Source organism: Misgurnus anguillicaudatus, chromosome 7 (genome assembly GCF_027580225.2).
Source record: "Misgurnus anguillicaudatus chromosome 7, ASM2758022v2, whole genome shotgun sequence".
In the NCBI taxonomy this organism is placed as follows: Eukaryota; Metazoa; Chordata; class Actinopteri; order Cypriniformes; family Cobitidae; genus Misgurnus; species Misgurnus anguillicaudatus.
In genome coordinates, this window is record NC_073343.2 from 32435714 (window position 1) to 32461200 (window position 25487).

The 25487-nt window shown below is 38.4% G+C and overlaps 1 protein-coding gene across 1 annotated transcript in view; it reads right to left on the reverse strand.

The window, feature by feature from the left end:
• The window catches only part of LOC129416955 (phospholipase B1, membrane-associated), a 55741-nt gene that overhangs the window by 20867 nt on the left and 9387 nt on the right, over nt 1-25487 (reverse strand). The window contains exons 29-79 of the mRNA XM_073869171.1: nt 25352-25429; nt 25219-25279; nt 25037-25095; nt 24898-24965; nt 24383-24426; nt 24171-24270; nt 24045-24096; nt 23099-23179; nt 22828-22893; nt 22613-22707; nt 22453-22534; nt 20547-20651; nt 20329-20424; nt 20181-20255; nt 19898-20022; nt 13675-13763; nt 13395-13454; nt 13249-13312; nt 12026-12060; nt 11562-11613; nt 11025-11076; nt 10831-10887; nt 10670-10738; nt 10231-10295; nt 10059-10140; nt 9764-9868; nt 9593-9661; nt 8191-8253; nt 7984-8052; nt 7799-7859; nt 7636-7694; nt 7456-7529; nt 7279-7322; nt 6323-6431; nt 6186-6237; nt 6027-6107; nt 5889-5954; nt 5524-5624; nt 5273-5354; nt 4895-4999; nt 4717-4815; nt 3886-3945; nt 3721-3798; nt 3589-3649; nt 3395-3453; nt 3250-3317; nt 3053-3096; nt 2841-2940; nt 2711-2762; nt 2347-2427; nt 2064-2129 (exon numbers count right to left, since the gene is read on the reverse strand). Of these exons, the coding sequence (XP_073725272.1) occupies nt 2064-2129; nt 2347-2427; nt 2711-2762; nt 2841-2940; nt 3053-3096; nt 3250-3317; nt 3395-3453; nt 3589-3649; nt 3721-3798; nt 3886-3945; nt 4717-4815; nt 4895-4999; nt 5273-5354; nt 5524-5624; nt 5889-5954; nt 6027-6107; nt 6186-6237; nt 6323-6431; nt 7279-7322; nt 7456-7529; nt 7636-7694; nt 7799-7859; nt 7984-8052; nt 8191-8253; nt 9593-9661; nt 9764-9868; nt 10059-10140; nt 10231-10295; nt 10670-10738; nt 10831-10887; nt 11025-11076; nt 11562-11613; nt 12026-12060; nt 13249-13312; nt 13395-13454; nt 13675-13763; nt 19898-20022; nt 20181-20255; nt 20329-20424; nt 20547-20651; nt 22453-22534; nt 22613-22707; nt 22828-22893; nt 23099-23179; nt 24045-24096; nt 24171-24270; nt 24383-24426; nt 24898-24965; nt 25037-25095; nt 25219-25279; nt 25352-25429 (3720 nt within the window). The remainder of the gene's footprint in view (nt 1-2063; nt 2130-2346; nt 2428-2710; nt 2763-2840; nt 2941-3052; nt 3097-3249; nt 3318-3394; nt 3454-3588; nt 3650-3720; nt 3799-3885; nt 3946-4716; nt 4816-4894; nt 5000-5272; nt 5355-5523; nt 5625-5888; nt 5955-6026; nt 6108-6185; nt 6238-6322; nt 6432-7278; nt 7323-7455; nt 7530-7635; nt 7695-7798; nt 7860-7983; nt 8053-8190; nt 8254-9592; nt 9662-9763; nt 9869-10058; nt 10141-10230; nt 10296-10669; nt 10739-10830; nt 10888-11024; nt 11077-11561; nt 11614-12025; nt 12061-13248; nt 13313-13394; nt 13455-13674; nt 13764-19897; nt 20023-20180; nt 20256-20328; nt 20425-20546; nt 20652-22452; nt 22535-22612; nt 22708-22827; nt 22894-23098; nt 23180-24044; nt 24097-24170; nt 24271-24382; nt 24427-24897; nt 24966-25036; nt 25096-25218; nt 25280-25351; nt 25430-25487) is intronic.

A 25487-nucleotide genomic window follows, 5' to 3' on the forward strand; every position in this document is an offset into this window, starting at 1 on the left:
CTGCTCCTCGGTGCTCGGGCCCTAATAATAATCCAAGCAAAAACAATAGGGCTTCGCACCTTTCGGTGCAGGCCATTCTGGCCTGCTCCTCGGTGCTCGGGCCCTAATAATCCGAGCAAAAACAATAGGGCTTCGCACCTTTCGGTGCAGGCCATTCTGGCCTGCTCCTCGGTGCTCGGGCCCTAATAAAATAAAAATAAAAAGAATAATCCGAGCAAAAACAATAGGGCTTCGCACCTTTCGGTGCAGGCCATTCTGGCCTGCTCCTCAGTGCTCGGGCCCTAATAAAAATATAGCTGCAAGCAGCGATGGCGGGCCCTCGCACGTTTGTTTACCGCTACACGGTGCCTCCGAGAAAACGATGCACGGTGGGCAAGTGCATCAAGTGGGTAAATATCATGCTGCTACTGACCCATTTAGGTACTGTAGGTAAAAGAAACCCCACATTTTAGACAAACGGGGGCGCTAGTGAGCCACTAAATAGACACGCCTTTATCTGACGTTTTTGTCAACACTTAACAGCCGACAAATCTGATGTGTGTGCCAAATTTAAAGTTAATCTAAGCACACCAAGAGCCTTAAATATGCCTGACATAAAAGTAAAGTTTGACACGTTGCCATGGGAACAGCGTTAGAGATGTCAAAAATTCCTTCGCAATTTAGCGTCTACAATGTCTCAGCATCATGTTGACAACTTCTGGTGTGAATTGCATTATTTCCCTAGAAGGAGTATTAAAAAGAACATTGCATGCGACTGTCAGGCTTAAAGAAGCCTTTAAAATGAAAGTAAAAAGTTTGACGCGTTGCCATGGGAACAGCGTTTGAGATATCAAAAATCCCTTCTCTATTTATCATCTCCAATGTCTCTGCATCATGTTGACCACGTTTGGTGTCAATCGCATGAATATCCTAGAAGGAGTATTTAAAGGTTCACTGCATGCAACTGAAGGGCTTAAATATGCCTTTAAAATGAAAGTAAAGTTTGACGCGTTGTCATGGGAACAACGTTTGAGATATCAAAAATCCCTTCGCAATTTATCATCTACTATGTCTTGGCATCGTGTTGACCACTTTTGGTGTCAATCGCATAAACATTCTAGGACGAGTATTTAAAAGAACATCACATGGAACTGTCAAAAAAAATCAACCTTTGTGACTGCAACACTTCCTGGCGCCTGGTGGTGGCGCTATACCCGAGACTTACAATAGGCACATCGATGCGATCGGAATCTTCAGACGAACAAACACCCCGCGTGTCATCACTATAAGACATTTTTTGCCTTAGATATTAGACACTTCCTGTTTCTCTGATTTCACCATGACTTTGCCGCTTCGCCATGGCAACACCGTTCGAGATATCAAAAATCCCTTCGCAATTTAGCAAGTCCAATGTCTTGACATCATGATCACCACATTTGGTGTCATTTGCATGAATCCCCTAGGAGGAGTATTCAAAAGTTCACCGCATGCATTTTTTAAACAATCCAAAATGGCGGACTTCCTGTTGGGCGGAGCTAAAATGTTAGAGGGCGAAAGTTGTTCGGGTCGATGAGATCTATATGCGTACCAACTTTCGTAAATATGCGTACATGTTTGCCCGATCTGTGCACTCCTGTTTGTTTTTGCATTACAGGGGGCGCTACAGAGCCCCCGTGCCACGCCCGTGTTCCAGCCTTTGGCTTTCGGCGATCACGGACGACTCTGATGTCTGTGCCAAATTTCAAGAGTTTTCGAGTATGTTAAGGCCCCCAAAATGTCCAAAAGTGTTGAAAAAAATAAAAAAAAAAAAATAAAAATAAAAAGAATAATCCGAGCAAAAACAATAGGGCTTCGCACCTTTCGGTGCAGGCCATTCTGGCCTGCTCCTCGGTGCTCGGGCCCTAATAATCCGAGCAAAAACAATAGGGCTTCGCACCTTTCGGTGCAGGCCATTCTGGCCTGCTCCTCGGTGCTCGGGCCCTAATAAGAATTTCACCTGTACTGCATACATCCTGGTAAAATACTGTTGCATTTTGTGTAATAAACATCAGGTGTGATCATGTGACCAGCGCAGGTGCGCTTACCTCATTGTATAGCATGTCTAGACTTTCAGTGATGTGACTAATGTACATCCAAGGAGACAGAGAATCCTGACCAAAGAAACACACAAGCAGATGGTGATGTTTGTGCACAACTTTAATTTGGTTTTTTTTTAATGAGAAAATTTGAAATTTTGCAGGTTTGCTTGCATCTGAATGCATTTTAACTGCTTAAAGGTCACTGATGTTCACAGTGTCCTCTGATGCAGATTGAAACGCAACTTCAAGCAATTGGAGGATGAGAGCCGCTTTAAGCACATCCACTTACCGGGTCATGACAGTGCAGGCAAAGGTCATTTATCCCGATAAACAGTGTCACCAGCTTCCAATCCTCTTCAAAGTTCACTTTCTGAGAGACAATGAGAATACACAAGATTTGATTTTAACCATCAAAAAGAAAATTCAGAAAATGTTACATGCATACATTTCTGGTTAGTATAATTTGGTTGCAAGTTAAAAGGATCATTTATCAAGTTGTTCACCGTTAGCTCAAACTAACCCTACTGAAAAGACCAGAATAAGATGGTTGACTGGTTTAAGCAGGTGTACCAGGCTAGTTTTGGCTAAAAGCTAAAACCAGGTAACCACCTTAGGTGGATGAAATAGTATTTCAGGAGCAGGAAAGAACATACATCACTACTGCTTAAAGCTGTGATGAGATCCCTCACTTGTTCTGGTAAATCTCTGTTAAGAGAAAGGGAAAAAAAAAGTGTTAGACAATGTTATGGAGTGTCTGTATTCATCAAGGTGTGCGTCTATTACCTTGCTTGGGCTTCTGACACTGCCACATTGAAGCCTTTTGTTTGCTCATGTGTTCCCTTTGAGAAGCCGAAAACATTTGGATTGAACTTCTTAAGGATGTCTGTGGACAAGGATATACATACCCATTTAACAAGTATTAAGAGAAATCAAAACCGATAAAAGATGAGGGTCATACTACCAATAACAACCACTGAAACTACAGCGATACTCACTTGGCAATGTGGTAACCGTTTCCAATGTTTCATCTCCACCAATGCTGTCAAATAAACGGAAACTTAAACATTTTCATGGTAAGGTCGACATCTTCTGCCCATGTAAGTTTAAACAAGTTTTTATTGATTTGATAAGTCATAAGTCACATCCATAACACTGGAATTACCCAGCTGTTGTTTTGGGATTAAATTCTCACCTCCAGGATACCCCTCGCTCCTCATTGAATAACTGCAGAAGGTTTTTAGCCTTTACACCCAAGCCGACCTGACAGATAAGGAAAGAGAGGGTTAACAGTATGACAGACACTTACATGTATACTGTGTATACACAAACACACTTACAGTGATTGAATCTCCCAAAGCTGCGACTATTTTAATGTCACCTGGGCGCAGTCTGTGAACTGAGAAACGTGATTTATTGGAAAACTTAAATACAACAGTATTGTAAAAAGCAATCCATTTCCAAATAAATGCATCCATGAATAAACTAAAAAAATTAATGCATGCCATCCACAGTGAGATTTACTGTCTTTTACCTGATGTTGGCACACTTTCAGAGGGTTCTGTGTCCTCACAGTAGAAATCACTTCCCCAGTTCTGTAATACAAGTGGGAAACAAATTTATCTTGTCTTGCAAATGAATTGTTTTTTATTTAAAGTACACTTACAGTGGGCGGTGAAGGAGTGGGAGCCGGGGTTTCGAATGTGTAATAGCTGTTGACATAGGTCCTTAAAAAAGGGGTGGACTGTGGAAAAATATGAAACAAATTTTATCATGTGACAGTAATGGATATTTAAATGAATATACATGAATGAGCTACAAGTAAACTTACCTCATCAGGGCATATCAATGGGACATCAGGAGTATAATCGGTTTTATTACCCAAGGGCTGCAGCTGTGAGGGAAACACACTTTAAGTATACATTTAGTAGTTTAAAAAAGGTGAACATTTGTATTTAGTTAAAATGTCAACTAAAGACAATTCATTTTTAATATGCATGAAGTGAATCAGTAACACTTAACACACATTAGGATTTTAACACCTTATTACATTGAGGGCAAGCGCATCCTCATCCAGATTCAATTGTGCAATGTTAAAAATCAAACAGTATAATTACTTTTCTTCACTTTATTTGTATACAATGAGAACAGGAAATCTGTATTGAAGTATTAAGAAAAAAAAGTGCTCAAGTATTTAGTGTGAACAGCAGGAACCTGCAGTATCTCCTAAACACAAATTAAATCCTAATTTCTTATTCGGATGTAAAGACTTCAGGACGAGAGACTCCTTAAGAGTTTAAGATGCATTTAGTGCCAAGGTGAAGAAAATTAAACATTTACATAAAAGTGCCCTTCATTAAAACTTTGCTAAAACCTGGTGGTGGTCTAAGACTTCGGCACAATATTGTATATAATGTATATGAAGAGTTTCGTTGCAAAACGAGATAAATCCATTTTTTAACATTTGGCAAAACATGTTTCTTATGTTATCATATTTTGTTTTATGGTGCTACTTGTATTTTTTAAGTTATGAAGGTTTAAGTCAAAACAAACCAACTGCAGTTGCATTGAAATTAATTGGAATGCACAACAAAAAAAACAAGATTTCTGAACAATTAAAAAAACGGTGGTTCTCGTTTTGCAACGAAACTCTTCATATGCTCAGCATGTTGTTCCAGAGCGCTTGTGCCATTAAAGTGTGAGCTTTTTGACTGAGACGAACACAGTCGGGAGAGAAAAGGGATCGGTCAGGCCTTCCGTCCTATAGAGAGATAATGACACAGTGAGACATCAAGAAAGGACAGGTTGTGTTAAACGAGATAAGATGGTTTGTTCTGTACCTCCAGCAAAGGGAGAGGCACATTTCTGAAGAACGGCTGCAAAACTACGGTGAAGTTCTCATGTGTATCATATCGTCCCGACTCAACCAGCTCCACCATAACACGCTTTAGACACAAAGAAATATTTATAACCCAATCTCTAAAAGCCAAACTGAAGTCTGATCCAGATATAAGATTAGGAGCAACAAAGCTTGATTTCAATCTTAAAGATGAAGGTTATAATAAGAATGATTTTTGTAGAAAACTTAAGTCACAAAATGACCTGTACTAAAGCTGAAGTGGGTGGTTAACATCATGGTCACAGGTTAATTGCCCCGCAAAAAAGTAACTTTCTGGATGGAAGGTTGCGCCATACCTTGCATTCTCTTTGCATTTTACCTGGTAGGCTTTGTTGAAATCCTCCAATCTCTGAAATTCATAAGACCCATCTTCAGGTTCAATCACACATGGGCACATCATCCTAAAAAAAAAAAAAAAAAGTGAACACGCAACTACAGCACACTTAAAACCAACCCAAAACAAAGTAAATCAAGATACAATGCTTTAAAATGAACACTTCAGAAATGAATGATTTGGGGGGGGGGGTCAAACAGATATCAGGAGACACAACCTTTCCAGACTAAACTCACTTGGACAGCCAGGTGGGACAGTCGATGCTGAGGTCCTGATGCAGGTGACGCAGTGGGATTATGTATTGAAGCTCCACCAGATTGACCAGCGCACGAGGTACCTGGAGAAGAAAACCAAGTTGGTTTAAACTGGAAACATAGGAGAAATCTCACTCCCAGAAACACCAATCCACCTCAGGCATTTAATAACTATATGGATTGGGTTTTGACACATGCACATTTGAGCTATAAAAGTTGAAAAAGCAACTGATCGGTGATCAGTTTAAGCAAAAACGGAGGCTGTGCATACTTGCGCCTCAATCGTTTCTGCTCTACAATCCTGGTCAAATGTCAGAAAAGCCACAAATCTAAATTGCAAGTCTCACCTGACTGTGTAATATGTCCAGAGCTTCACGTATATGCTTCACAATGTTATCAGGAGAATAATATACCTGAGAGAAACACAAATTAAGTGATAGAAGTGCAACTGATTGATATATTAAGGATCAAAATGGTTAACATACAGTATCAGAGCAGAAGTCACACATGTCCCGTGCTCCAATATAGACCGTGATAACCTTCCAATCGTTTTGGAAATCGATACGCTAAGAGACAAACATTAACAATGAAATTAGGATTAGGTTTAGATTATGGATTTTGATGTGCGAGTGTAATTGACTCACGGAGTCGGATTTCATTCTTGAAATGACAGCATGAGCTTGATTGACCAGATCACTGCAACAAATTAATCAGAATAGTGTTTTACTATATAATAGTGCTCATGTAGTCCCTCCTATATTGGTTAAACACAGACACTCACTCAGAATTGGCTTCGGTTACAGCTTGGTTCAGAAAACTTTGTTCAGAATTCTCATCTCCTTCTCCCAGTGAATAGCCCACAAGCGAAGGGTTAAACTCTTTCAAAATATCTACAGGACAAAATAGCTTGTATAGCCAGCCCATTCTCACAAAAATGTGTACAAACATGCAGTGTAGTGTGATCATCATGCAATAGATACGCCAAATTCCAATTTTGCATGCATATTATATGCCAGTCGTTCCAGTTCACTTATATGGCGCATCTTTGTCGTTTTATTTATTGGTTTCTCAATTGTTCTTGTTTTTACCATTATAGCAACTTTTTGTAACACAAAATGACATCCAAATCCGGTTTCGAACCTCAACTCCAAGCGATCAGAATTTAAATAGACAAAACTATATATTAAATGACATCCTAAAGCAAAACCCAAGCGACAATGTTTCTCATTTGTGTTTAAACCAAATATTAAAAAGGTGCACCATATAAGTGAACAGGAAGGACTGGCGTATCATATGCATAGCAACATTTCTATTGCGCGATAATCACGCTGCATGTTACTTGTACACATTTGGTGAGAATTGGTATAACTTTTCACTGAACACATTAGAAAACAAACATTAGATGATCAACTTGCACTCTCAAAGACGTTCATTGCTTATTTGTCACACTGGAAATCACGTGTGGCACAAAAAGGCGAAAAATTGGGGCTTAACAATTAATCATAAGGCAAATACAAAGCGCGTGCATGATGCGAGACTATGATGTCAGCTTTCAGAAAGAATCTGAGAAGAATGATCTTAAAATCTCAGTTTAGCATTGGCTAAAAAAGGATGAAGACCCTTTGTTTTTGATATATATACTTAGTGTAAAAAGTGCCATTAAGTAGTTTTAAAATTATTGATCAAGGTTCTCCCTTATGAGCTTTAATAAAGGCAACAAGTAACAAGTGTACATACTTGGTAAAGTTGTCACAGCTTTTAAGTTCTTGTCCCCGCCGATGCTTAAAGTAAAGAAAAGTATTTTGCATTCAATATTGGAGGGAAAACTTTAAGAGTTCACTTGTAAATTGAATAAAATCATGTGGCTAAAACTAAACTAGTATGATTTTAAACAAAGTAGATAGCACTACTTACCTCCATGATAGGCCACGGTACTGAGTGATCACACCCAGCAAGTCGCTTTGTGCTGCACCAACCCCATTACCTGCCTACATGTACAAAAACAGAGTTTAAAAACATGCTGTTCATCTAAGAACAATGTTATATTAGTTTCATTCACCATTATATTTGCAAACAATAAACTGAAAATCTCACCGTCAATGAATCGCCAATCGCTGCCACCACTTTGATATCCGCTGGCCTCAGGTAGTGAACTACAAAAGACATGTCAGATTTCATGTAAAGCACATTTCCCATAATTCCCTGTTATGTTACACACACACACGTTAAGATTGTTAAGGATAACACTTCTATTCACCTGAGGTGGGAACAGTGGGAGATGGAGATCGGTCCTCACAGGGGAGCTCAGTCCCCATCACCTGACAGATTAAATGCATTAAGACACACAAATGCACGAGTTACATAGCATTACAAAAACAATAAGTCGGGTGCACCACATTGAGATGGCAGAAGAGCGTCTGTATGCAGAGATTATGGACTCACCGGGTCTAGAATGGGGAGATCGGCTTTAAGTTCAGGTGAGTTGTGTTGTGTTCGCAAGTACGGCTTTTCCTGCATGAAAGCAACAGGTTTAGTTTAAGTGGATGTATGGGTGAATTGGAAAACATTGACTGATGTTTGCAGATGTTAATCACATTCGAAAGTAAAAAGTACAGACACATTTTAATCACATAGGAACTGAAAAATTACCTCCGCAGGGCACGGAAGATAGCCGAGCCCCACCATTTCAGTCTCGTCTGTCACTGGCTGCAACTGAGGGAAGAATTACAATTGGTTGGAAGGTCATTTATGGATAAGAGACAACTCAAGAGCTGATGTGAGACTGATTTAACCTGGGAACGCATCTTATCATGAAAGGTAATATAAACCTGTTATAAGTCACATGGTTCTGAGAGAAACTTTACCGCTTTGAACTTTTATACTAGGGGAATAAGGGGATGTTCATGTGTTCATTTCCAGACCAACAACCGCAGCTTGTTAAAGGAATATTCCATTTTCTTAAAATCCAGATAATCTACTCACCACCATGTCATCCAAAATGTTGATGTCTTAATTTATTTTCTACTGAACAAAGAATGTTTGAGGAAAACATTCCAGGATTTCTCATTTTAATGGACTTTAATGGACACCAACACTTAACACTTAACTCAACACGTAACAGTTTTTTTTCCAACAGAGTTTCTAAGGTCTATAAACAATCCCAAACGAGGCATAAGGGTCTTATCAAATGACAGTCGTTTCGCTAGATAAGAAAAACAAAAAATACGCACTTCTAAACCACAACTTTTCATAGGTCCAGTCCAGCGCGACCTAATGTAAATGCGTAGTGACGTAGGAAGGTCACGTGTTACATATATAAAACGCAAATTTGCAGACCATTTTAAACAATAAACTGCCAAAGACATTAATTAGAATCAGTTGACATACAACAACGTAGGAACGGTCCCCTTTCAACGCACTTGTAAACACTGGGGCGGAGTTTCACGTTCATCCTCTGTGACCTCTTGACATTATGACGTATTGCGTGGGGTCACGCTGGCGCATCACGACCGGATCTAGACGAGAAGTTGGTTTAAAAGTGGATGTTTTATTTTTCTTGTCAAAAATGACAATCGTTTCGCTAGATAAGACCCTTATGTCTTGTTTGGGATCGTTTATAGTCCTTTGAAACTCTGTTGAAAAAAACTGTTACGCGTTAAGTGTTGGTGTCCATTAAAATGAGAAAAATCCTGCAATGTTTTCCTCAAAAAACAATTTCTCGACTGAACAAAGAAAGACATCAACATTTTGGATGACATGGTGGTGAGTAAATTATCTGGATTTTTCTTTTAAGAAAAAGGAATATTCCTTTATTTTTACTGACAATTTAATGAAGTCTTTTTGGTTAATGTTCAGTTGACTGTCATACTCTGACAACAAAACATTTTAAAGGATAGAAAAGTGGCGAAATGTGCATTAAGTTAAAATGAATAAAACCACCTACAAGTTAAATATCCATCCCCATTTTATACCAGAACTTTTCACCTCTTCATTCAAAGGAAGAATTTGACCCTGTGTGTGAACAGTGTTGTGTGCATTAATATTAACTCACCAGATTTAACCACAGTTGTAAAGCCTGTTTGCTGACGTCATGTGAGCCGTCATGTGTAGCGGCTTTCATCTGTAAAGTTCAGCTTCATCAATACATACACTTTACAGTGTATCATACAATAACTAAAGATCCATTAGAAAGATTAGGCTTATATGTGATTTGAATACTTACTGAAGCTGACAGATCAGTGTGCACTGGGCTGGATTGAAGCATCACACTGAAATCTTCCCGTTCGCTAAACCAACCGTTGAACTTTAAAACAGCACCGAGATATTCCTGTACAAAGTTGAACCACAAAGCATTACTTATGAGTCAATGAAGTGTCCAAAAATGGATTTTAATGACCATTTAAGATTTTTTGAAATGCAGTCACAGTCATGTTGGTTTCACAACTTAATGTAAATGTCTCATGCATGCGCATGTTTCACACACACTTAATTGACATTTGAAAGCTTTCTGTATTTACCTGCACTGAAGCCATGAGGATTACTGTGTTCAGCCTGCGTCTGTTTATACTGTATTCCTCCTCACACTGGCACTGACAAACTCTACAATCAAAAACACAACTCATAAAATCATCTTTAAGATCATAAACTATTATTGTTTTTGGGTTTAAAGAATGTTCATACACAACTCACCGGCTAGGAGATTTAGAAGTTGGCAGTCGACCCCAAACAACAACATGAATGAGTGTGTTTTTCAACTAGAGAAGAAAGATGTTACACTGCTGTAATTATTTGATATATTGTTTATACATGTGAAACACCAGCTAAACTCATTTGTGATTTACTGTTTTCTACATATAACCATGTAGGAGGATTTTATTTCACTGAATGCTCTTTACATTAATCTTTGATAGACAGTAAGGTCATAATCAAATCAAAACTTTGATGCTCCAAATTACATGGAGACTTTAACCTGGATTTCACAGATGGGTCACATTTAAAACTTAAATTCAAAATTATTGCAGAGTATTAACATTACATTTGTTACCAAGATTCATGCATAATTTAATATATTGCAACGTTTTTAACTGTCCTCAATTGCTTTCGTTTGACTGATACTGAGCATCCGCACCTGCTTGTGAAGGCTGCCTAGTTCATTCTCCACTCGGCTCAGAGTTTCATTAAGAGTTGCACTGATGTCCTAAAGAGGAAGAAGAAAATATTTATGGAGAGTCAGAACTGGACTTGATTGTTTACTACAGTACAGGTGGTTTGCTATAAAGGTGGTCTGACCTGGCCTCCACATACACACAGCTCATCAACCGGTACAAAAAACAAGAGCAGCTTCCACTGTCAGAGAGAACGAGAGAGCAAGAGTACATTTTGCGGTATGTTTGGATTACCGTGTTTGGAGTACACCCATAATATCTGAAATTCACATACACAGTCTCCCCCACTCAAATCTCAAATTTCGTGCCCTTGTTTACCTGAGTGGAGCTGAGGGACTGTGTGATGCTTTCTGCTTGATCCATGATGCTCCTGTCACACAAAGAGTTAAACATGAGATCCTGTTTGTGAAATCCAAGCTAAAGTTTCAAACTAACGCGTTTGAGAGCATCAACATTTGATTTCAATTTCACAAATGATCTTAATATTAAAGATATTAAGGTTATTTCACAGAATTCTCTTTTACATTATGTAGGATGATATTGCACAAAAACTGTAGATCACAAAAAACTTCAGTTGGGTTTTCGCAGACTGGATTACAAAAACAAGGCATCTTTAATTAAAACAAAATAGGCATTGTAAGGGACAATTACATAGGGAAATGACAGGCCGTTGAATTATTTAAAAACAATGCACAACCAAGGAATCAATCATTTCACTTATAGCACGGTTCTCTCTTGAAGCATACAAACTATGCTATAAAATAACCAATCAATAAATACTAAACACTCATGTATACTACATGCACAGTAAATACAATAATTGTAGGAAAAAAATCATGTTTTGGTGCGAGTTACCTCTGCTCAGGTACAAAAGACAACACATCAGGGTTAAAGGTGAAGAAAATTTCTAAAACAGAAAAGTAAAGAGATGTCATGTACTAGATCGGAAGAAATCGGATAAGAAAATTAACCATGTTTTACTAGTTAAAAAAAAAAAGTGTTCACACAAATGCTTTCAAGATTATAAAAAGACACTGTACACAGTGTACTACTAGATATTCTGTGATGCATCGTGCCATTTTCTCCTAGAAATATAATTTAGACTCAAGTATTTCAGATTTAAAAACCATCTTTAGCGGCCTTGACTTTGTTTCATTTTAAAGTGTTCAGATTAAACCCTTACACAGATCTTTGAAGTAAATAAGTGTGAAAGTTCAATTACTGTATGACTTACTCAACTAGCTAGAAGTTTAATGCAGATTTTAAAAAAATAATTTTGTTAATGCAGTTTTTCTCTTTGTGATATGCAGAAGACTCACCTGACAGCATGTTCAAGGCTTTAATTTCATCAGATCTAATGCACAAAGACAAAACAAATTAATTCATTTGATTTGTGGTTTGGTAGATATAATTACATTGGCAATAAATATAAAAGGGCATTAAAGAGAGCTGTGTGCGCCTTTTAAAGCACAGTGACACAAAAACGCGGCATCTGTTTGGATAATTCTCCACTATGTTCTAATTTTAAATATGCAATAAAGAAATTAATTTATATCATCTTTAGGTTTGTGACAGATTAATCTTCAGCTTACTTTCCTTTAAATTAAACAATAATTGCATTTAGATAATGATCTGAATTCAGATGTAAAGGTGCAGTGTGCAAATTTTAGCGGCATCTAGTGTTGAGGTTGCAAATTGCAACCAATGGCTCAGTCCACCGTTAACCGAAACACATAGATAAGCTACGGTAGCCGCCACAGGACAAACATGTCATCGGAGACAACTAAGGCCCTGTCCCAAATGGCGCACTTCATGTGGACTTTCGGTCTCGTGGCCTTAAATTGCGCGTTCTCGCTTAGTCTACGAGTCCGTAGGGTGTCCCATCTGTCATTTTTACGCTTTGAAGTGTGCTCATCAGCGCCTCCTTTGCCCCCTTGATGCGGTCTTCAGCGAAGCCCGCACTGCAGCAGGCTTCGCGCACTTTGCCAACCCAGAAGTCCTTGCGAAAGGGCAATCAGACCAATCAGACGACGTAAGGGAGGAGTTCACACTGACGGGCAACTTCTCTACCTATTTCCGGTGTGATGCTCGAGTCTGTCCCAAAATACGACTCCGGTGCACCCACGTGGACTCGCATCAAGGGTCCCTAAAGTCTGAACTTCGTGATGTCATCAAAGTGTGGACTCTGAGGAGGACCACAAGTCCGGAGTGTGCCATTTGGGACAGGGCGATAGTCATGTCGGCACAAAATGGCGACTTCCATGTAAGGGGACCCGCAGTGTATGTAGATAAAAACAACTTAAGGAAATAAAAACATAACGGTTCATTATACAAGGTCTTTACACACTACTGATAATATAGTTTTGTATATTATATTGCATTTCTGTCAAGAGATCCTTCTAAAAAAGTTTCACACTGCACCTTTAAAAGTGGGTTCAAGTCAAACTTTTGCTTTGCATCGGCAAGGTTGTCTCCTGTCTATCCCTTCGTATCAAATAATATTGACAGTTTAATGTGTCTGACATATCTGAACATACATTACCTTTCCACATCAGATAAAACCAAAGCAGATATCACAGACACATCAGCAGGCCTCAGAGAATGAACTATAGGAGAAAAATGACACCTTATGCTCAAAAATCAAACCTTGAGATATTTGTCTTGTTAACAAAAATCTTGTTTCCTTACCAGAAGTCGGTGTTTGGGGTGAGGGGGAAGATGTAGGGCAAAACAGGGATCCGGACTGAACTGCAGACAACCACAAAACAAACACCCCGATAGTGAAGTGAACTTCAATTGCGTGGTTACATTTAGCACTAATAAAAATTTAAGTATTCAATTTCTCTTAAAACAGACACAGAAAGTGCAAGTATACTACACATAATCTCACATCTGCCCGAAAGTTACTTCTTTATTAGCAGACGTGAAAAACCAATTTAATGAAGAATTTTTAAATTGACTGAAATACCTGAGGAAGTGCATGCTAACAGGATTAACGTCAAAATCTGTGCACAGAAACAAAACTTTTTCTCTTCTATCCCCATGCTGGACAGAATCATTCACTTCTCTTTGGTTTAGCTGAGCCGTCACGAGGCAATAAAGATCCAGCCGAGCTCAAACGCAGGATCTCTTCACTCAGGGATTCAGTCTCTTAAATAGGCAGAACTTAATAGGCAACCAGGTGGATCCAATTAACATGTAAAATAGGAAACGACAACAAAACCAAAACAAAACTAACCCATAACACTTTCAGAATTAAAAACATTTTAATGTCTCTTCATAAAAAACTTTTAAAACTATAAAAATTTGTGAAATATTTATTATTCTTTTTTAATTATTGATGGGAGAAACGAGGCTTTCGAAACACCTAAATTGGGGCCACCTGCTGGTGAAAATGTTGTAAAAGCAAGATATCACAGTCCAAACCAAGCGTGCCCGCACAAGCCCTGAAAAGTGAATCCAAAACGTCTCGATCGCCCCCCAGTGACTGGTCCCAGTATATGTCATAAACCCCGCCTCCCCATGTTATTCAATGGGACTTGAGACCAACAAAAAAAATAATTACACTTCAATTATCTTTTTTCCGAAGCTGGTTTCTGTCATTCACTGTAGTTTTTATCACGCTGATATACATTCAAATATTTATTTTTAAAATAGGTTTGTGTTTAGATAGTACATTTAATGATATAAAAACTTTTTTTACAGTCTATGTATAAAAACAGTGGTGTCACGTCATGATTGAGAGACAGAGCGCAGCGCGTCACAACCTGAAAACCACGCCCACCGGGGGGGAAAGCAATCCAACAGTCTCCATTGGGTGTGTTCGAGATCATCCGGCGCTGCGCAGACCGATCGGCGAGGTTTGCCGCTTGCAGTCGAGGGAGGAACTGAAGACGGAGCCGTCAAGCCGGACACCTACTGCTTGCCGTAGTGACGTGTGCGCCGTGTTTCCTTGTTTTTAATCGCGAATGAAGTGAACTAGATGCTGAATTTAATAAAAACAAATCTTTTAATAAAAAGTTGCAACCAGAAACATTTTATATCGAATATTTTAATTGCTGCTTATACTGTATACCCGAAAACAACGGGAAACAAGCATATATTATTAAAATACCAATAGAGCGTGTTATTTTCATTTTTATTTTATTACACGACACAATATAACATATTAAGCATATTAAAGTGTTTTTTCCTGTTTTAAAACATGAATTTATAATGTTTATTAGTGAAACTAAAGGTTGGATTAAACTTGAAACGCACGTGATCGTTGTCGTCAATGAGGCGACCAATCAAGTAAAGCTGTTACGTCATCACAACTCCGGGCAGCCGCTCTGGAGAAGCTGCACCGGCTGAGCCAGCCGGCTACTCTCGAAACGCTCTCGCGGTACTTAAAAACCATATGACACAGTCACGTGCCTGCAGCGCCAGCTGAAGTCGGACAAAAGTACTAACCAAAATGCACTGCTTCAAGTCAGCCGCCGATCGGTCTGCGCAGCGCCGCATGAAGTCGAACACACCTATTGACTTTGGGTTGCAAAAGGCCGCCTCCTTGTCATTTCTGGCTTATAACAAAAAACTGAATAATGCCTAAAAGCTGCTTTGGGACAATATGTACAGCTAACAAGCCAAAGAACACAGAAATAAGTTTTTATAGGCTGTCGAGCCGTAAAGCCCAGTCTTTGGGGAGGGTGGGGTGGATCGCCGATTGCGTTTCCCCCTATTGGACGTAGTTTCACTAATAGGAGTACTATGAAAAGTTGCCTGTTTCCATTTCTGTGTCTAAACGCTCGCTTTTTGAAGTCGACAGCTTATAAAAAAATTTTTATTTATTTTTTTGGCGTGTTAGATGTACACCTTGTCACACAGCAGCTTTTAGGTATTATTCTGTTTTTAAGTTTAATCTGTAAATAAGTTTTTATAAGCTGTCGACCCCAAAAAACGAGCGTTTAAAGACACAAAAATGGATACAGGCAACTTTTCATAGTACTTCTATTAGTAGAACTGCGTCCACTAGGGGGAAACGTAGTCGGCGATCCACTTTATTCTCCTTAAAGGCTGGGTTTTACGGCTCGACAGCTTATAAAAACTTATTTCTGGGTTCTTTGGCTTGTTAGCTGTACATATTGTCACACAGCAGCTTTTAGGCATTATTCAGTTTTTTGTTATAAGCCAGAAATGACAAGGAGGCGGCTTCTCGCAATACAAACTCAATGGAGACGGTTGGATTGATTTCCCCCCCGGTGGGCGTGGTTTTCAAATTTGCATAACGGCGCTCTGTCTCTATGCGCATTCTACGAGAGCGAGGGCGGGGTTTTGATTTTGCGGCTTCACTCCCTCCTCACTACGCATGACTGGTCCCGAAATCGCTACTGCGCAGACTCAAGACCCAAGATGCTTGGCTTCACTTTTCACAAATGGAAGAGAGTGAACAGGCGTCGTCCATCTTTTTTTACAGTCTATGGTCCAAACATTTGACACTTTTGCACAATAATTGCAAGAATTTTCTATAAAATATGTTTTTAGGAAAATAAATTATTAGTGCAAACAGATCATTAACATTTTAACATAACATCAACTCCCCCAAGTGGTGAACCATTGAAGTTAATTTATTTTTTTTTGCGTTGCGTGTCCAGCTCCTCCATCTCTTATTGCAATTTAGTTGAACATTACACACACAAAAACATACTCCATAACATAACAAGAGGATACAGATAACATACCTTACTAAATTAATATACATATGTAACGAGATTAAAGATACTCAGTCTGTATATGTGTTTCATATGAGTAAATGCTGCAGTAATGGGATATTGTTGCTGACTTGCTGCATGGGGGCGCTATAGCCCAGTGAGGGTAAAACAAATCTGCAGACTGCAGCAGTCAGAGCTAGAGAGAAACGCTGTGGATGAGTTGTGTTTGTTTGGCTCCACACTAAAAGTACAATTTTTTTTATTTGTATTGATGATTAGACATTGTTTAACATGGATTAGCAATGTAGAGGTAACACTGACCACTTTAAGTGTTTTGGATAGTATAAATATATTTTGGTGTTGATGCAAACTGTGATCTTTCCATTTGTTCCCTGTCTTCATGTGCTTTATAATGAGGTGTATTTTGATTAGGTCTGGGATCAAAAGCACAACTTAATATTTCTCTTTTCACTGCTATGCCCTTTGTGCAGGTAATCAATTTTACATCTAAAAAATGTATTTTTATTTAGTTATATTTTATATCGTGTTCTTAACTTTGTTGTTAAATACAAACTATGGGATGTTAAACAAATCTCATGTTTAATGTTTTTGAGATGTTTTGTGTTTTATTACCATGCAATCCTGATGGGTAATGTTTACTGGTATTAAATGCAGCAGAGAGAAATGCTGTTTGTCTGGGATCAAAAGCACAACTTTATATTTCTCTTTTCACTGCTCTGTGTGCAGAAATAAGAAATAAAATACACATCATCCATGTCCAGAGAGTGAGTGTCTTAATATGAAGGGTGAAACAAGTTGGGCTCAATAAGGCAAAGGTCACACATATACGACACAAGGAGAAAGGAAGGGAAAAAAGCTCTACCAATACCACCTTAACTTAACCACCAACCTGAACCTCATATCACATAGTCCAGTGGTTCCCAAACTTTTTCAGCGTGCGGACCCCTTTGTGTACAGTGCATTCCTTCGCGGCCCCCCAAAGAAATTTTGTGACAAAAACTGTTCTAAAACTCAACATTTTAATAATTTATAAAACCATTAAATTATACAAAAAAAGTAGTGCTTTTGGTTAGTAGCCTTATTTTTTTTTAGGTTTAATTACACAGAATTCATGATAAATTAATGTATTTCATAAAATGTCATAAAACTGGGGCCCCCCTGGCACCATCTTGCGGCCCCCAGTTTAAAAACCACTGACATAGTCAATCTATACTCCAGTACTTTCAGAAATTGTATTATTGGGTTCTTCATGGTCAATTCATGGATATCTTTCTTTTGAAACTTCTCAATTTATTCCTTTCTTCTATATATCTGACACATTGTATTACACATTAACCTCACACCTTTCACACAAGGATGCTTTTCTGTTAAGTTAAGTCCTAGCCTTAGTCTAGATCAGAGTCGTATAATAAGAGAGTTACGACACTCACATAAGCCGTTTCTCAATGCCAAGTTCGGAATTGCATCCTTCGTAGTTCGCACTTGCAAGTTCAGACTCGGAAGAACGAACTCCCGAGGACGGGAGGACGCGAGTCCGCTTATATTGCAAATGGAACAGCAGTACTTGAGGTCGTCATTCAGTCTAACAACCAATACGTGCAGTCCTGGCTATTCTTATTTTAATGTATTTTTAACGAAATATATCAAATGCAAAAACCCTAATATGTGGTTAAGGCAACACGTGAATACGCTGATTATCTTAATGTATTTATTACAAAATAAAGTATGATATAAAACACATTTATTTGTTTATTTTATTACAAATCCATTTATTTTAAACACGATTAAAAATTTTTTTAACAAAAAATAAGATAAATTACATGTATTGAAAAACTAACACTGATTCGGTGAAGTTAATGAGATAATGAAGTGATAAATGAACATTAATGACGAACATCTGCTGTTAACAAAAACATTAGGCTTGTTCGACTTCAGGCAGCGCCACAAGAATCGACCGCCGGATGACGTCAAAGTACCGCGAGAGCGATTTGCGAAATCATACAGAGGAGTTTGCGTTTAATTCCCTCTCGTGGAACTTTGACGTCATCCGACTGTCGGTTCATAATTACCTTTGGTGATTGAATCACTTTGAACCTCTTGTAAACAGCCAAAAAAATCCTAAATAATATTGTTTGCTTGTTTATGCTGATATTAGCACAATGATGTAATTATTTATCTGATTGTGTGTGTTCTAGATCTTTCTATGAGAAAACAAAACTCACTGATTCAGTGTTAAGTTTAACACGCTGGGTGTGGGTTTTAACAGTGTTAGATTTTCACTCTTTCACGCAGCCCTCCCCCCCCACTTTACCACCTTGGGTTTGTATTATTTTTTTAAATAATTTAATGGCCTGTTGTCAGTTATTCCTTACAAATTCACTGGCCATACGTCCAGTCACGCTTTCAAAACTCTCTTACAAATAAACCACAGATTTTATCCTGTCAAGCACATTTTACAGAAATTTAGAAACATTGATACATCCTGCACTTTGAGACTATACAGTATGTCATCTGTTTTGGGAGTGTCCTTTAAAGTCGCAATGAAATTGAAATGAAAAACTACATATTTTAATATTGTGGTATTAACAAATGACTTCTGTGAGCATTATTTTTTTTAAATTCATGTGTGCTCATAATCTTTAATCAAAAATGCAAATCTCCTCCCCTCCTCAAAACGATCTCTTCACTTTTGGTCATAAGTATAGCAGGTGGGCGGGGTCTCGATGGACAAATTCAAATCCAGCCCTGCCTTATTTCATCCCAAAAGCCCTTTCATATACGTCACCACTGGGAAAATAAGACAATCGCTACTTCCGTTTCATGGCGACTTTAACCTTTAAAGGAACAGTATGTAGGATTGTGGCCAAAACTGGTATTGCAGTTACAAAACTTGTGGCTAAAACTGGTACTGCAATCACACAATTGGTGGCCAATACACAAAATGACAACATAAACATCAGTTGAGGGCTGCAACTCCACTTTTTAAATGACAATATCCTGGCCAAACCACTGTTGTCAGTGATATAAGTATTTGAAATGAAAATTATTTCTTAATGTCTAGTGACATTTCAGGGCCATTTTGTGATTAATTGATATCAATTTCTTACATACTGTTCCTTTAAATATTTCTGGAATGGTGTTGAAATAGTCCATAATATTTGTCAAAATCCAAAAATAATGTTTGTTAATGACACTTATACAAGCCTTTGTGGTTTATTCCAAAACATTTATACAAAGATGTTGATTATCTGAATTGGCCTTCACCCAACTGGTGTGGATTAACGTTATGGATAGACGCTGGAATTGTGTTTATACAGTTGTAATCCTTCGAGTTGAGGAATTGTCACTAGTTGAGAAAACTCAGATATTTGCTTCATAAAGTTGGTTCAACTTGTGGCATGAGACATTACTCAGTAAGAGTTGCAATTGAGGTGAACACCACCCAAAAGAGAAAACAAAAGCCTTCAAAGTTTAAGTCACTCTTTTATTTCCACAATCAAGAGGGGCTGGAGTGCCTGTGTAGGCTGTGTATTGGGGACGGCGGTTGTCGATACTCCAGAGTTGCCGCTCACACTGTTTAATATTGTAAAGATGAAAGGATGCTCCTGTAGGAGTAAGGGCAAGCATTATTTGAAAGCACATTTTGCTTATTTATCTGTGCATCCCAATTCACAGTGTAATTCTCCACCAGGGTAAGATTGAGTTAACTTCCCTTATAAAACCTCTGGACACATTAACTGGTTTTAATTGGTTATCAACTCACCTTTGTGGGACAATGGATCTTACTGCGATCGTGTGTGAAATCATGATAGGTTAGTTTACTCCCCACAGGCTCCAGCTTGAAAAAGAAATACAAGTACTGTTGAGTACAAAATAGATGCTGTTGTGAATGCGTGTGCATGTATATTCACCATGTTGTTCCAGAGTCCAATGGCAAATTCCGCATGTGCACGTTCAGAGAAATGAGCACAGTCCACAGAGAAGTGGTTTAGGTCAGGTGTGCCATCCTGAGAGAAAGATTTTACATTTATCCATTAAGTGGCCTTCCGCAAAGCATCTGACAAATGAGACTAAAGGCCCAATACCATTTGTGCGCTAAAGTAATGAGCTCAAGGCCCAGGACACAAACCTCAGTCATTGGGATAACACTGTTTTTAAAGAAGGGCTGCAACACCACTGCAAAGTCCTCTCTGCCATCATACCGACCCCCATATACCAGCCTTTCAGTCTCCGTCTGACAAAAAAAAAAATAACTGAAGATCACTATACATGAAAGGCATTAGACATTAACAGACAATTTAAAGCTATGGTTATTGTAAAGCTCCATCTATGAGAAATTAGGAGAGCTGCCCTGTGTAGCGTTACAAGAACTTGAGACTCTGGACCACAAAACTACTCATACACTGCATAAAAATAAAATAAAACACCGACTTTGTATGTCTTAAAGTTTCAAGTTTACTTTTATAAAGCACATTTAAACCAACCTTGGTTGACCAAAGTGCTGTACAAAATATCTCCAATAAAAAACATTAAACACACAAGAATACAAATAAGAATTTTTAGATATTTCTACTGAATGCATTTTAAAAACGTAATAAAATGCTTTTTCTTGAGCAAAATGACAAGTCTAGTTTAGACCAAAAATATCAAACTTAAGTGATTGTTCTTGAATTTAGTGTAAGAAAAATGTTCAAGAATAGGCAGATTTTTTATGCTTGCTTTATGCACAATTCAAGAAATAAGTTTTGCTTACCCCATTGGGAGATTTTTTGCTCGTTTTATGCACAAAATCACTTAAATTTGATATTCTTAGTCTAAAAACTAGACTTTTCTTGGGTTGTTTCCATAGACCGTAAAAAATATGGACGTAGTGTCCGTGACGTCACCCATTGGTTTGTGAAGATCACTTTTGAAGCTTAAAGTAGGCGTTGCCTACCGTCGCCATCTTGGCCGCGCGTCCCCGCGAATTACTCGCGGAAAACCGAAAATGGGTAAAAAGGCGGGACATGGGTGAAGCTGAGGTGAAACCACGCCCACCTAGTGCGAGTCTAGTGACAGCAGTGGCTGTTCAACCGACACTCAAGCGGCCACGCCCTTAATTATGCAGCAGTTTAAGGCTTAATATAATCTAAACGGGTGAGTTACAAAAAAAAAATTCACCCCCCCCTCACAGTTGTCATGAAGGGCAAAATTAGCTATATAGGCCAAAAACACTTTTTGTACCAGGCTGTAAACATTTTCTACTGTAAAGTTGGCCATTTTTAACATGGGAGTCTATGGGAATTGACTCCCTTTTGAAGCCAGCCTCAAGCGGCCAGTCGATGAATTGCAGTTTAAGTCACTTCCGTGTTGGCTTCATTAGAGAGATCGGAAGGTTGCCCCTCGGTTGTTTCTCAAGAAAATACATCCTAATTTAAGAATATTTAGATATTTTTACTGAACACAAGACAACACTAAGAATTTTGAAAATCACTTTTGGCAGTGTAGAATAGGACAATTGTTGGCCGAGATACAACTAATGGAAAATCTGTAATCCGAGTGTGCCAAAAAACCTAAATATTGAGCAAATCCCCTTTAAAGCAACACGTTACTAATGAATACATGATACATTTACTGTAGCAAATGGACCAAATATCTTCATGGAAAATGGTCTTAATACTTGAATAACAATGCGACTTGTCTGTTGTGTGACCCTGGACCACAAAATCAGTCAATAAATGGGACTATAAAAGTGATTAAGCAGCAAGTTTAGAGGTGATATTAAATTTAGAGTTTTGTTGCAAAACGAGATTTTTCAGAAATCTGTTTTTTTGGTTGTGCATTCCAATTAATATCAATTCAACTGCAGTTGGTTTGTTTTGATTTAAACCTTCTTAAATACAGCCAAGTAGCACTATAAAACAAAAAACAAACATGTTTTGACAAATGTTTTGCAACGAACTCTTCAAATATAGATAAAACATGAAGTATGAAGAGAATCTTAACATTATTCAACTACATGCAAGCCATGATCTACATCTTGACCATCTACAGACCTGGAAGTCCCTGTTGATCTTCTTCATTTCTCTCAGTTCTGGAGATTTCTCTTCCGGGTCCAGAAAACATGGACACATGCTCCTGTCACACATGCAGTCATGACAATGCTGTCGATGTACAGATAAAAATTGCACTAATATCTTTAAATTATTGATTTACTCATGCACGAGGCTGCATCCCAACGTGTTTTTGTGTACCAAATGAAAATCCTTCATCTCAGGGATTTCCACAAGATTTACCAGGACTCTAGGAACCTGGAAACAAACAATGCAAACGAGGATTTCACCTGTATTGTATACAACCTGGTAAAATACTGTGGTATTTTGTGTAATAAACATCAGGTGTGATCATGTGACCAGCACAGGTGGGCTTACCTCATTGTATAACATGTCTAGACTTTCAGCGATGTGACCAATGTACTTCTGAGGAGACAGTGAATCCTGAAGAAAAAGCAAGCAGATGGTGATGTTTCTGTGCAGTGCACAACTTTAATTTGGGTTTTTAATATGGGAAAACAGGAATTGTGCAGGTTTGCTTGCATCTGAATGCATTTTAACTGCTTAAAGGTGTTCACAGTGTCCTCTGATGCAGATTGAAACAATTTGCAATTGGAGGATGAGAGCCGCTTTAAGCACATCCACTTACCGGGTCATGACAGTGCAGGCAAAGGTCATTTATCCCGATAAACAGTGTCACCAGCTTCCAATCCTCTTCAAAGTTCACTTTCTGAGAGACGATGAGAACACACAAGATTTGAGTTTAACCATCAATAAAGGAAATTGCTTTAAAGGTGCAGTGTGTAAATTTTAGCACCATCTAGCAGTGAGATATGAGAATTGCAAACAACAGCTCACTGAAACACAGAAGCTACAGTAGCCTTCACAGGACAAACATGTTGTTCAAAACAAAATACAGTAGTACCAAAACATGGCGGTACAAAATGGCGACTTCCATGTAAGGGGGCCCAAGATGTATGTAGATAAAACATCTTATTTTTAAGATAATAAACACATAACTGTTCATTATGTAAGGTCTTTATGCACCACTGATAATATAGTTATGTAAATTGCATTTGTCATTAGATCTTTCTTAACGTTACACACTGCACCTTTAAGTTTGGTGGTTTTAAATAGAAATTACCATGCATACATTTCTGGTTAGTGTAATTTGGTTGCAAGTTAAAAGGATCCATTTATCAATGTGTTCAGTTCACCATAAAATGGGTCAGCTCAAACTAACCACTACATAATAGACCAGCATAAGATGGTTGACTGGTTTTAGCAGGTTAAGCTGGTGTACCAAGCTAGTTTTGGCTACTTTGTGGGTCAGCTGTTCTTCCACCCTGACCAGCTAAATGTTAAACCAGATTACCCAGGCTAGAAGTTCAGCTAGCTTGGCTAAGCTCTTTGGTTTATCTGGTTTAAGCTGGTCCTCCCCGTCTGCAAATCTGGTTTTCCTGCCTAAATAAGTGGCCCAAACCCTCCTAAAACCAGCCTGCTACCCCAGCCAAAACCAGGCAACCACCTTAGGGTGGTTTAAGCTTGTCTTCAGTAGGTGGATGATAGCATTTCAGTAGCAGGAAAGAACATACATCACTACTGTTTAAAGCTGTGATGAGATCCCTCATTTGCTCTGGTACATCTCTGTTAAGAGAGAGAGAGAGAGAGACTTAGACAATGTTGTGAAGTGTATCTGTATTCATCGATGTGTCTAGTACCTTGCTTGGGCTCCTGTCACAGCCACATTGAAGCCTTTGGTTTGCTCATTTGTTCCCTTTGAGAAGCCAAAAACACTTGGATTGAACTTCTTAAGGATGTCTGTGGACACAATGATGTGTGTACCCATTTAACAAGTACGAAAAGATAGATAAAAGGGCCATATTACCAATAACAACCACTGCAACTACAGCTGAACTGCAGTAATACTCACTCGGCAATGTGGTAACCGTTTCCAGTGTTTCATCTCCACCAATGCTGTCAAATTAAACAAACTTAACTGTTTTACATAGTCGACATCATCTGCTCATGTAACCTTTAAACAAGTTTTTGATTTGATAAGTCACATCCAAAACACTGGAATTACCCAGTTGTTGTTTTGGGATTAATTTCAGTTACACTTTATTTTGATAGACATTCTACTAACTATAAATAACTTTGCAACTACATGTCAACTAACTTTCAATAATTTGCAACTATACGTCAACTAACTGTCTTTAGTGTGTTAGTAGACTGTAAGGGTTGGGGTTAGGGAAGAGGTTTGGGTCAGTGGAATAAGTTGACATGCACCTGCAAAGATACTTAGTTGAGATATCACAATAAAGTGTTAGTAGATATTAAGCAGACAGTTTACTAATTCTCTAAATATTGGTAGTTGATAATTAGTTGCAAATTTACATTAGTAAAATGTCTAAAGTGGACTATCAAAGTGTTACTTTAAACTCTCACCTCCATGAGACCCCTCGCTCATTATTGAATAACTGCAGAAGGTTTATAGCCTTTACACCGAAGCCGACCTGACAAATAAGTAAGAGCGTGTTAATAACAGTATGACAGACACTTACACGTATACTGTACACACACTTACAGTGACTGCATCTCCCAAAGCTGCGACTATTTTAATGTCACCTGGGCGCAGTCTGTGAACTGAGAAACGTGATGATTTATTGGACATCTCAAATACAACTATTGTTAAAAAAGCATTCCATTTCAGAAATAAATACATGCATCGATTAATAAAATTAATGCATGCTATTTGCAGTGAGATACCTGATATTGGCACACTTTCAGAGGGTTCTGTGTCCTCACATGAGAAGTCACTTCCCCAGTTCTGTAATACAAGATGGAAACAATCACCTTGTGAATGAAAATAAAAACTATTAAGTAAATCTGTACGACTTACAGTGGGCAGTGAAGGAGTGGGAGGCGGGGTTTCGTATGTGTAATTGCTGTTGAGATAGGTCCTTAAAAAAGGGATGGACTGTGGAAGAATATGAAACAAATGTTATGTGACAGTAATGGATATTTAAATGAATATG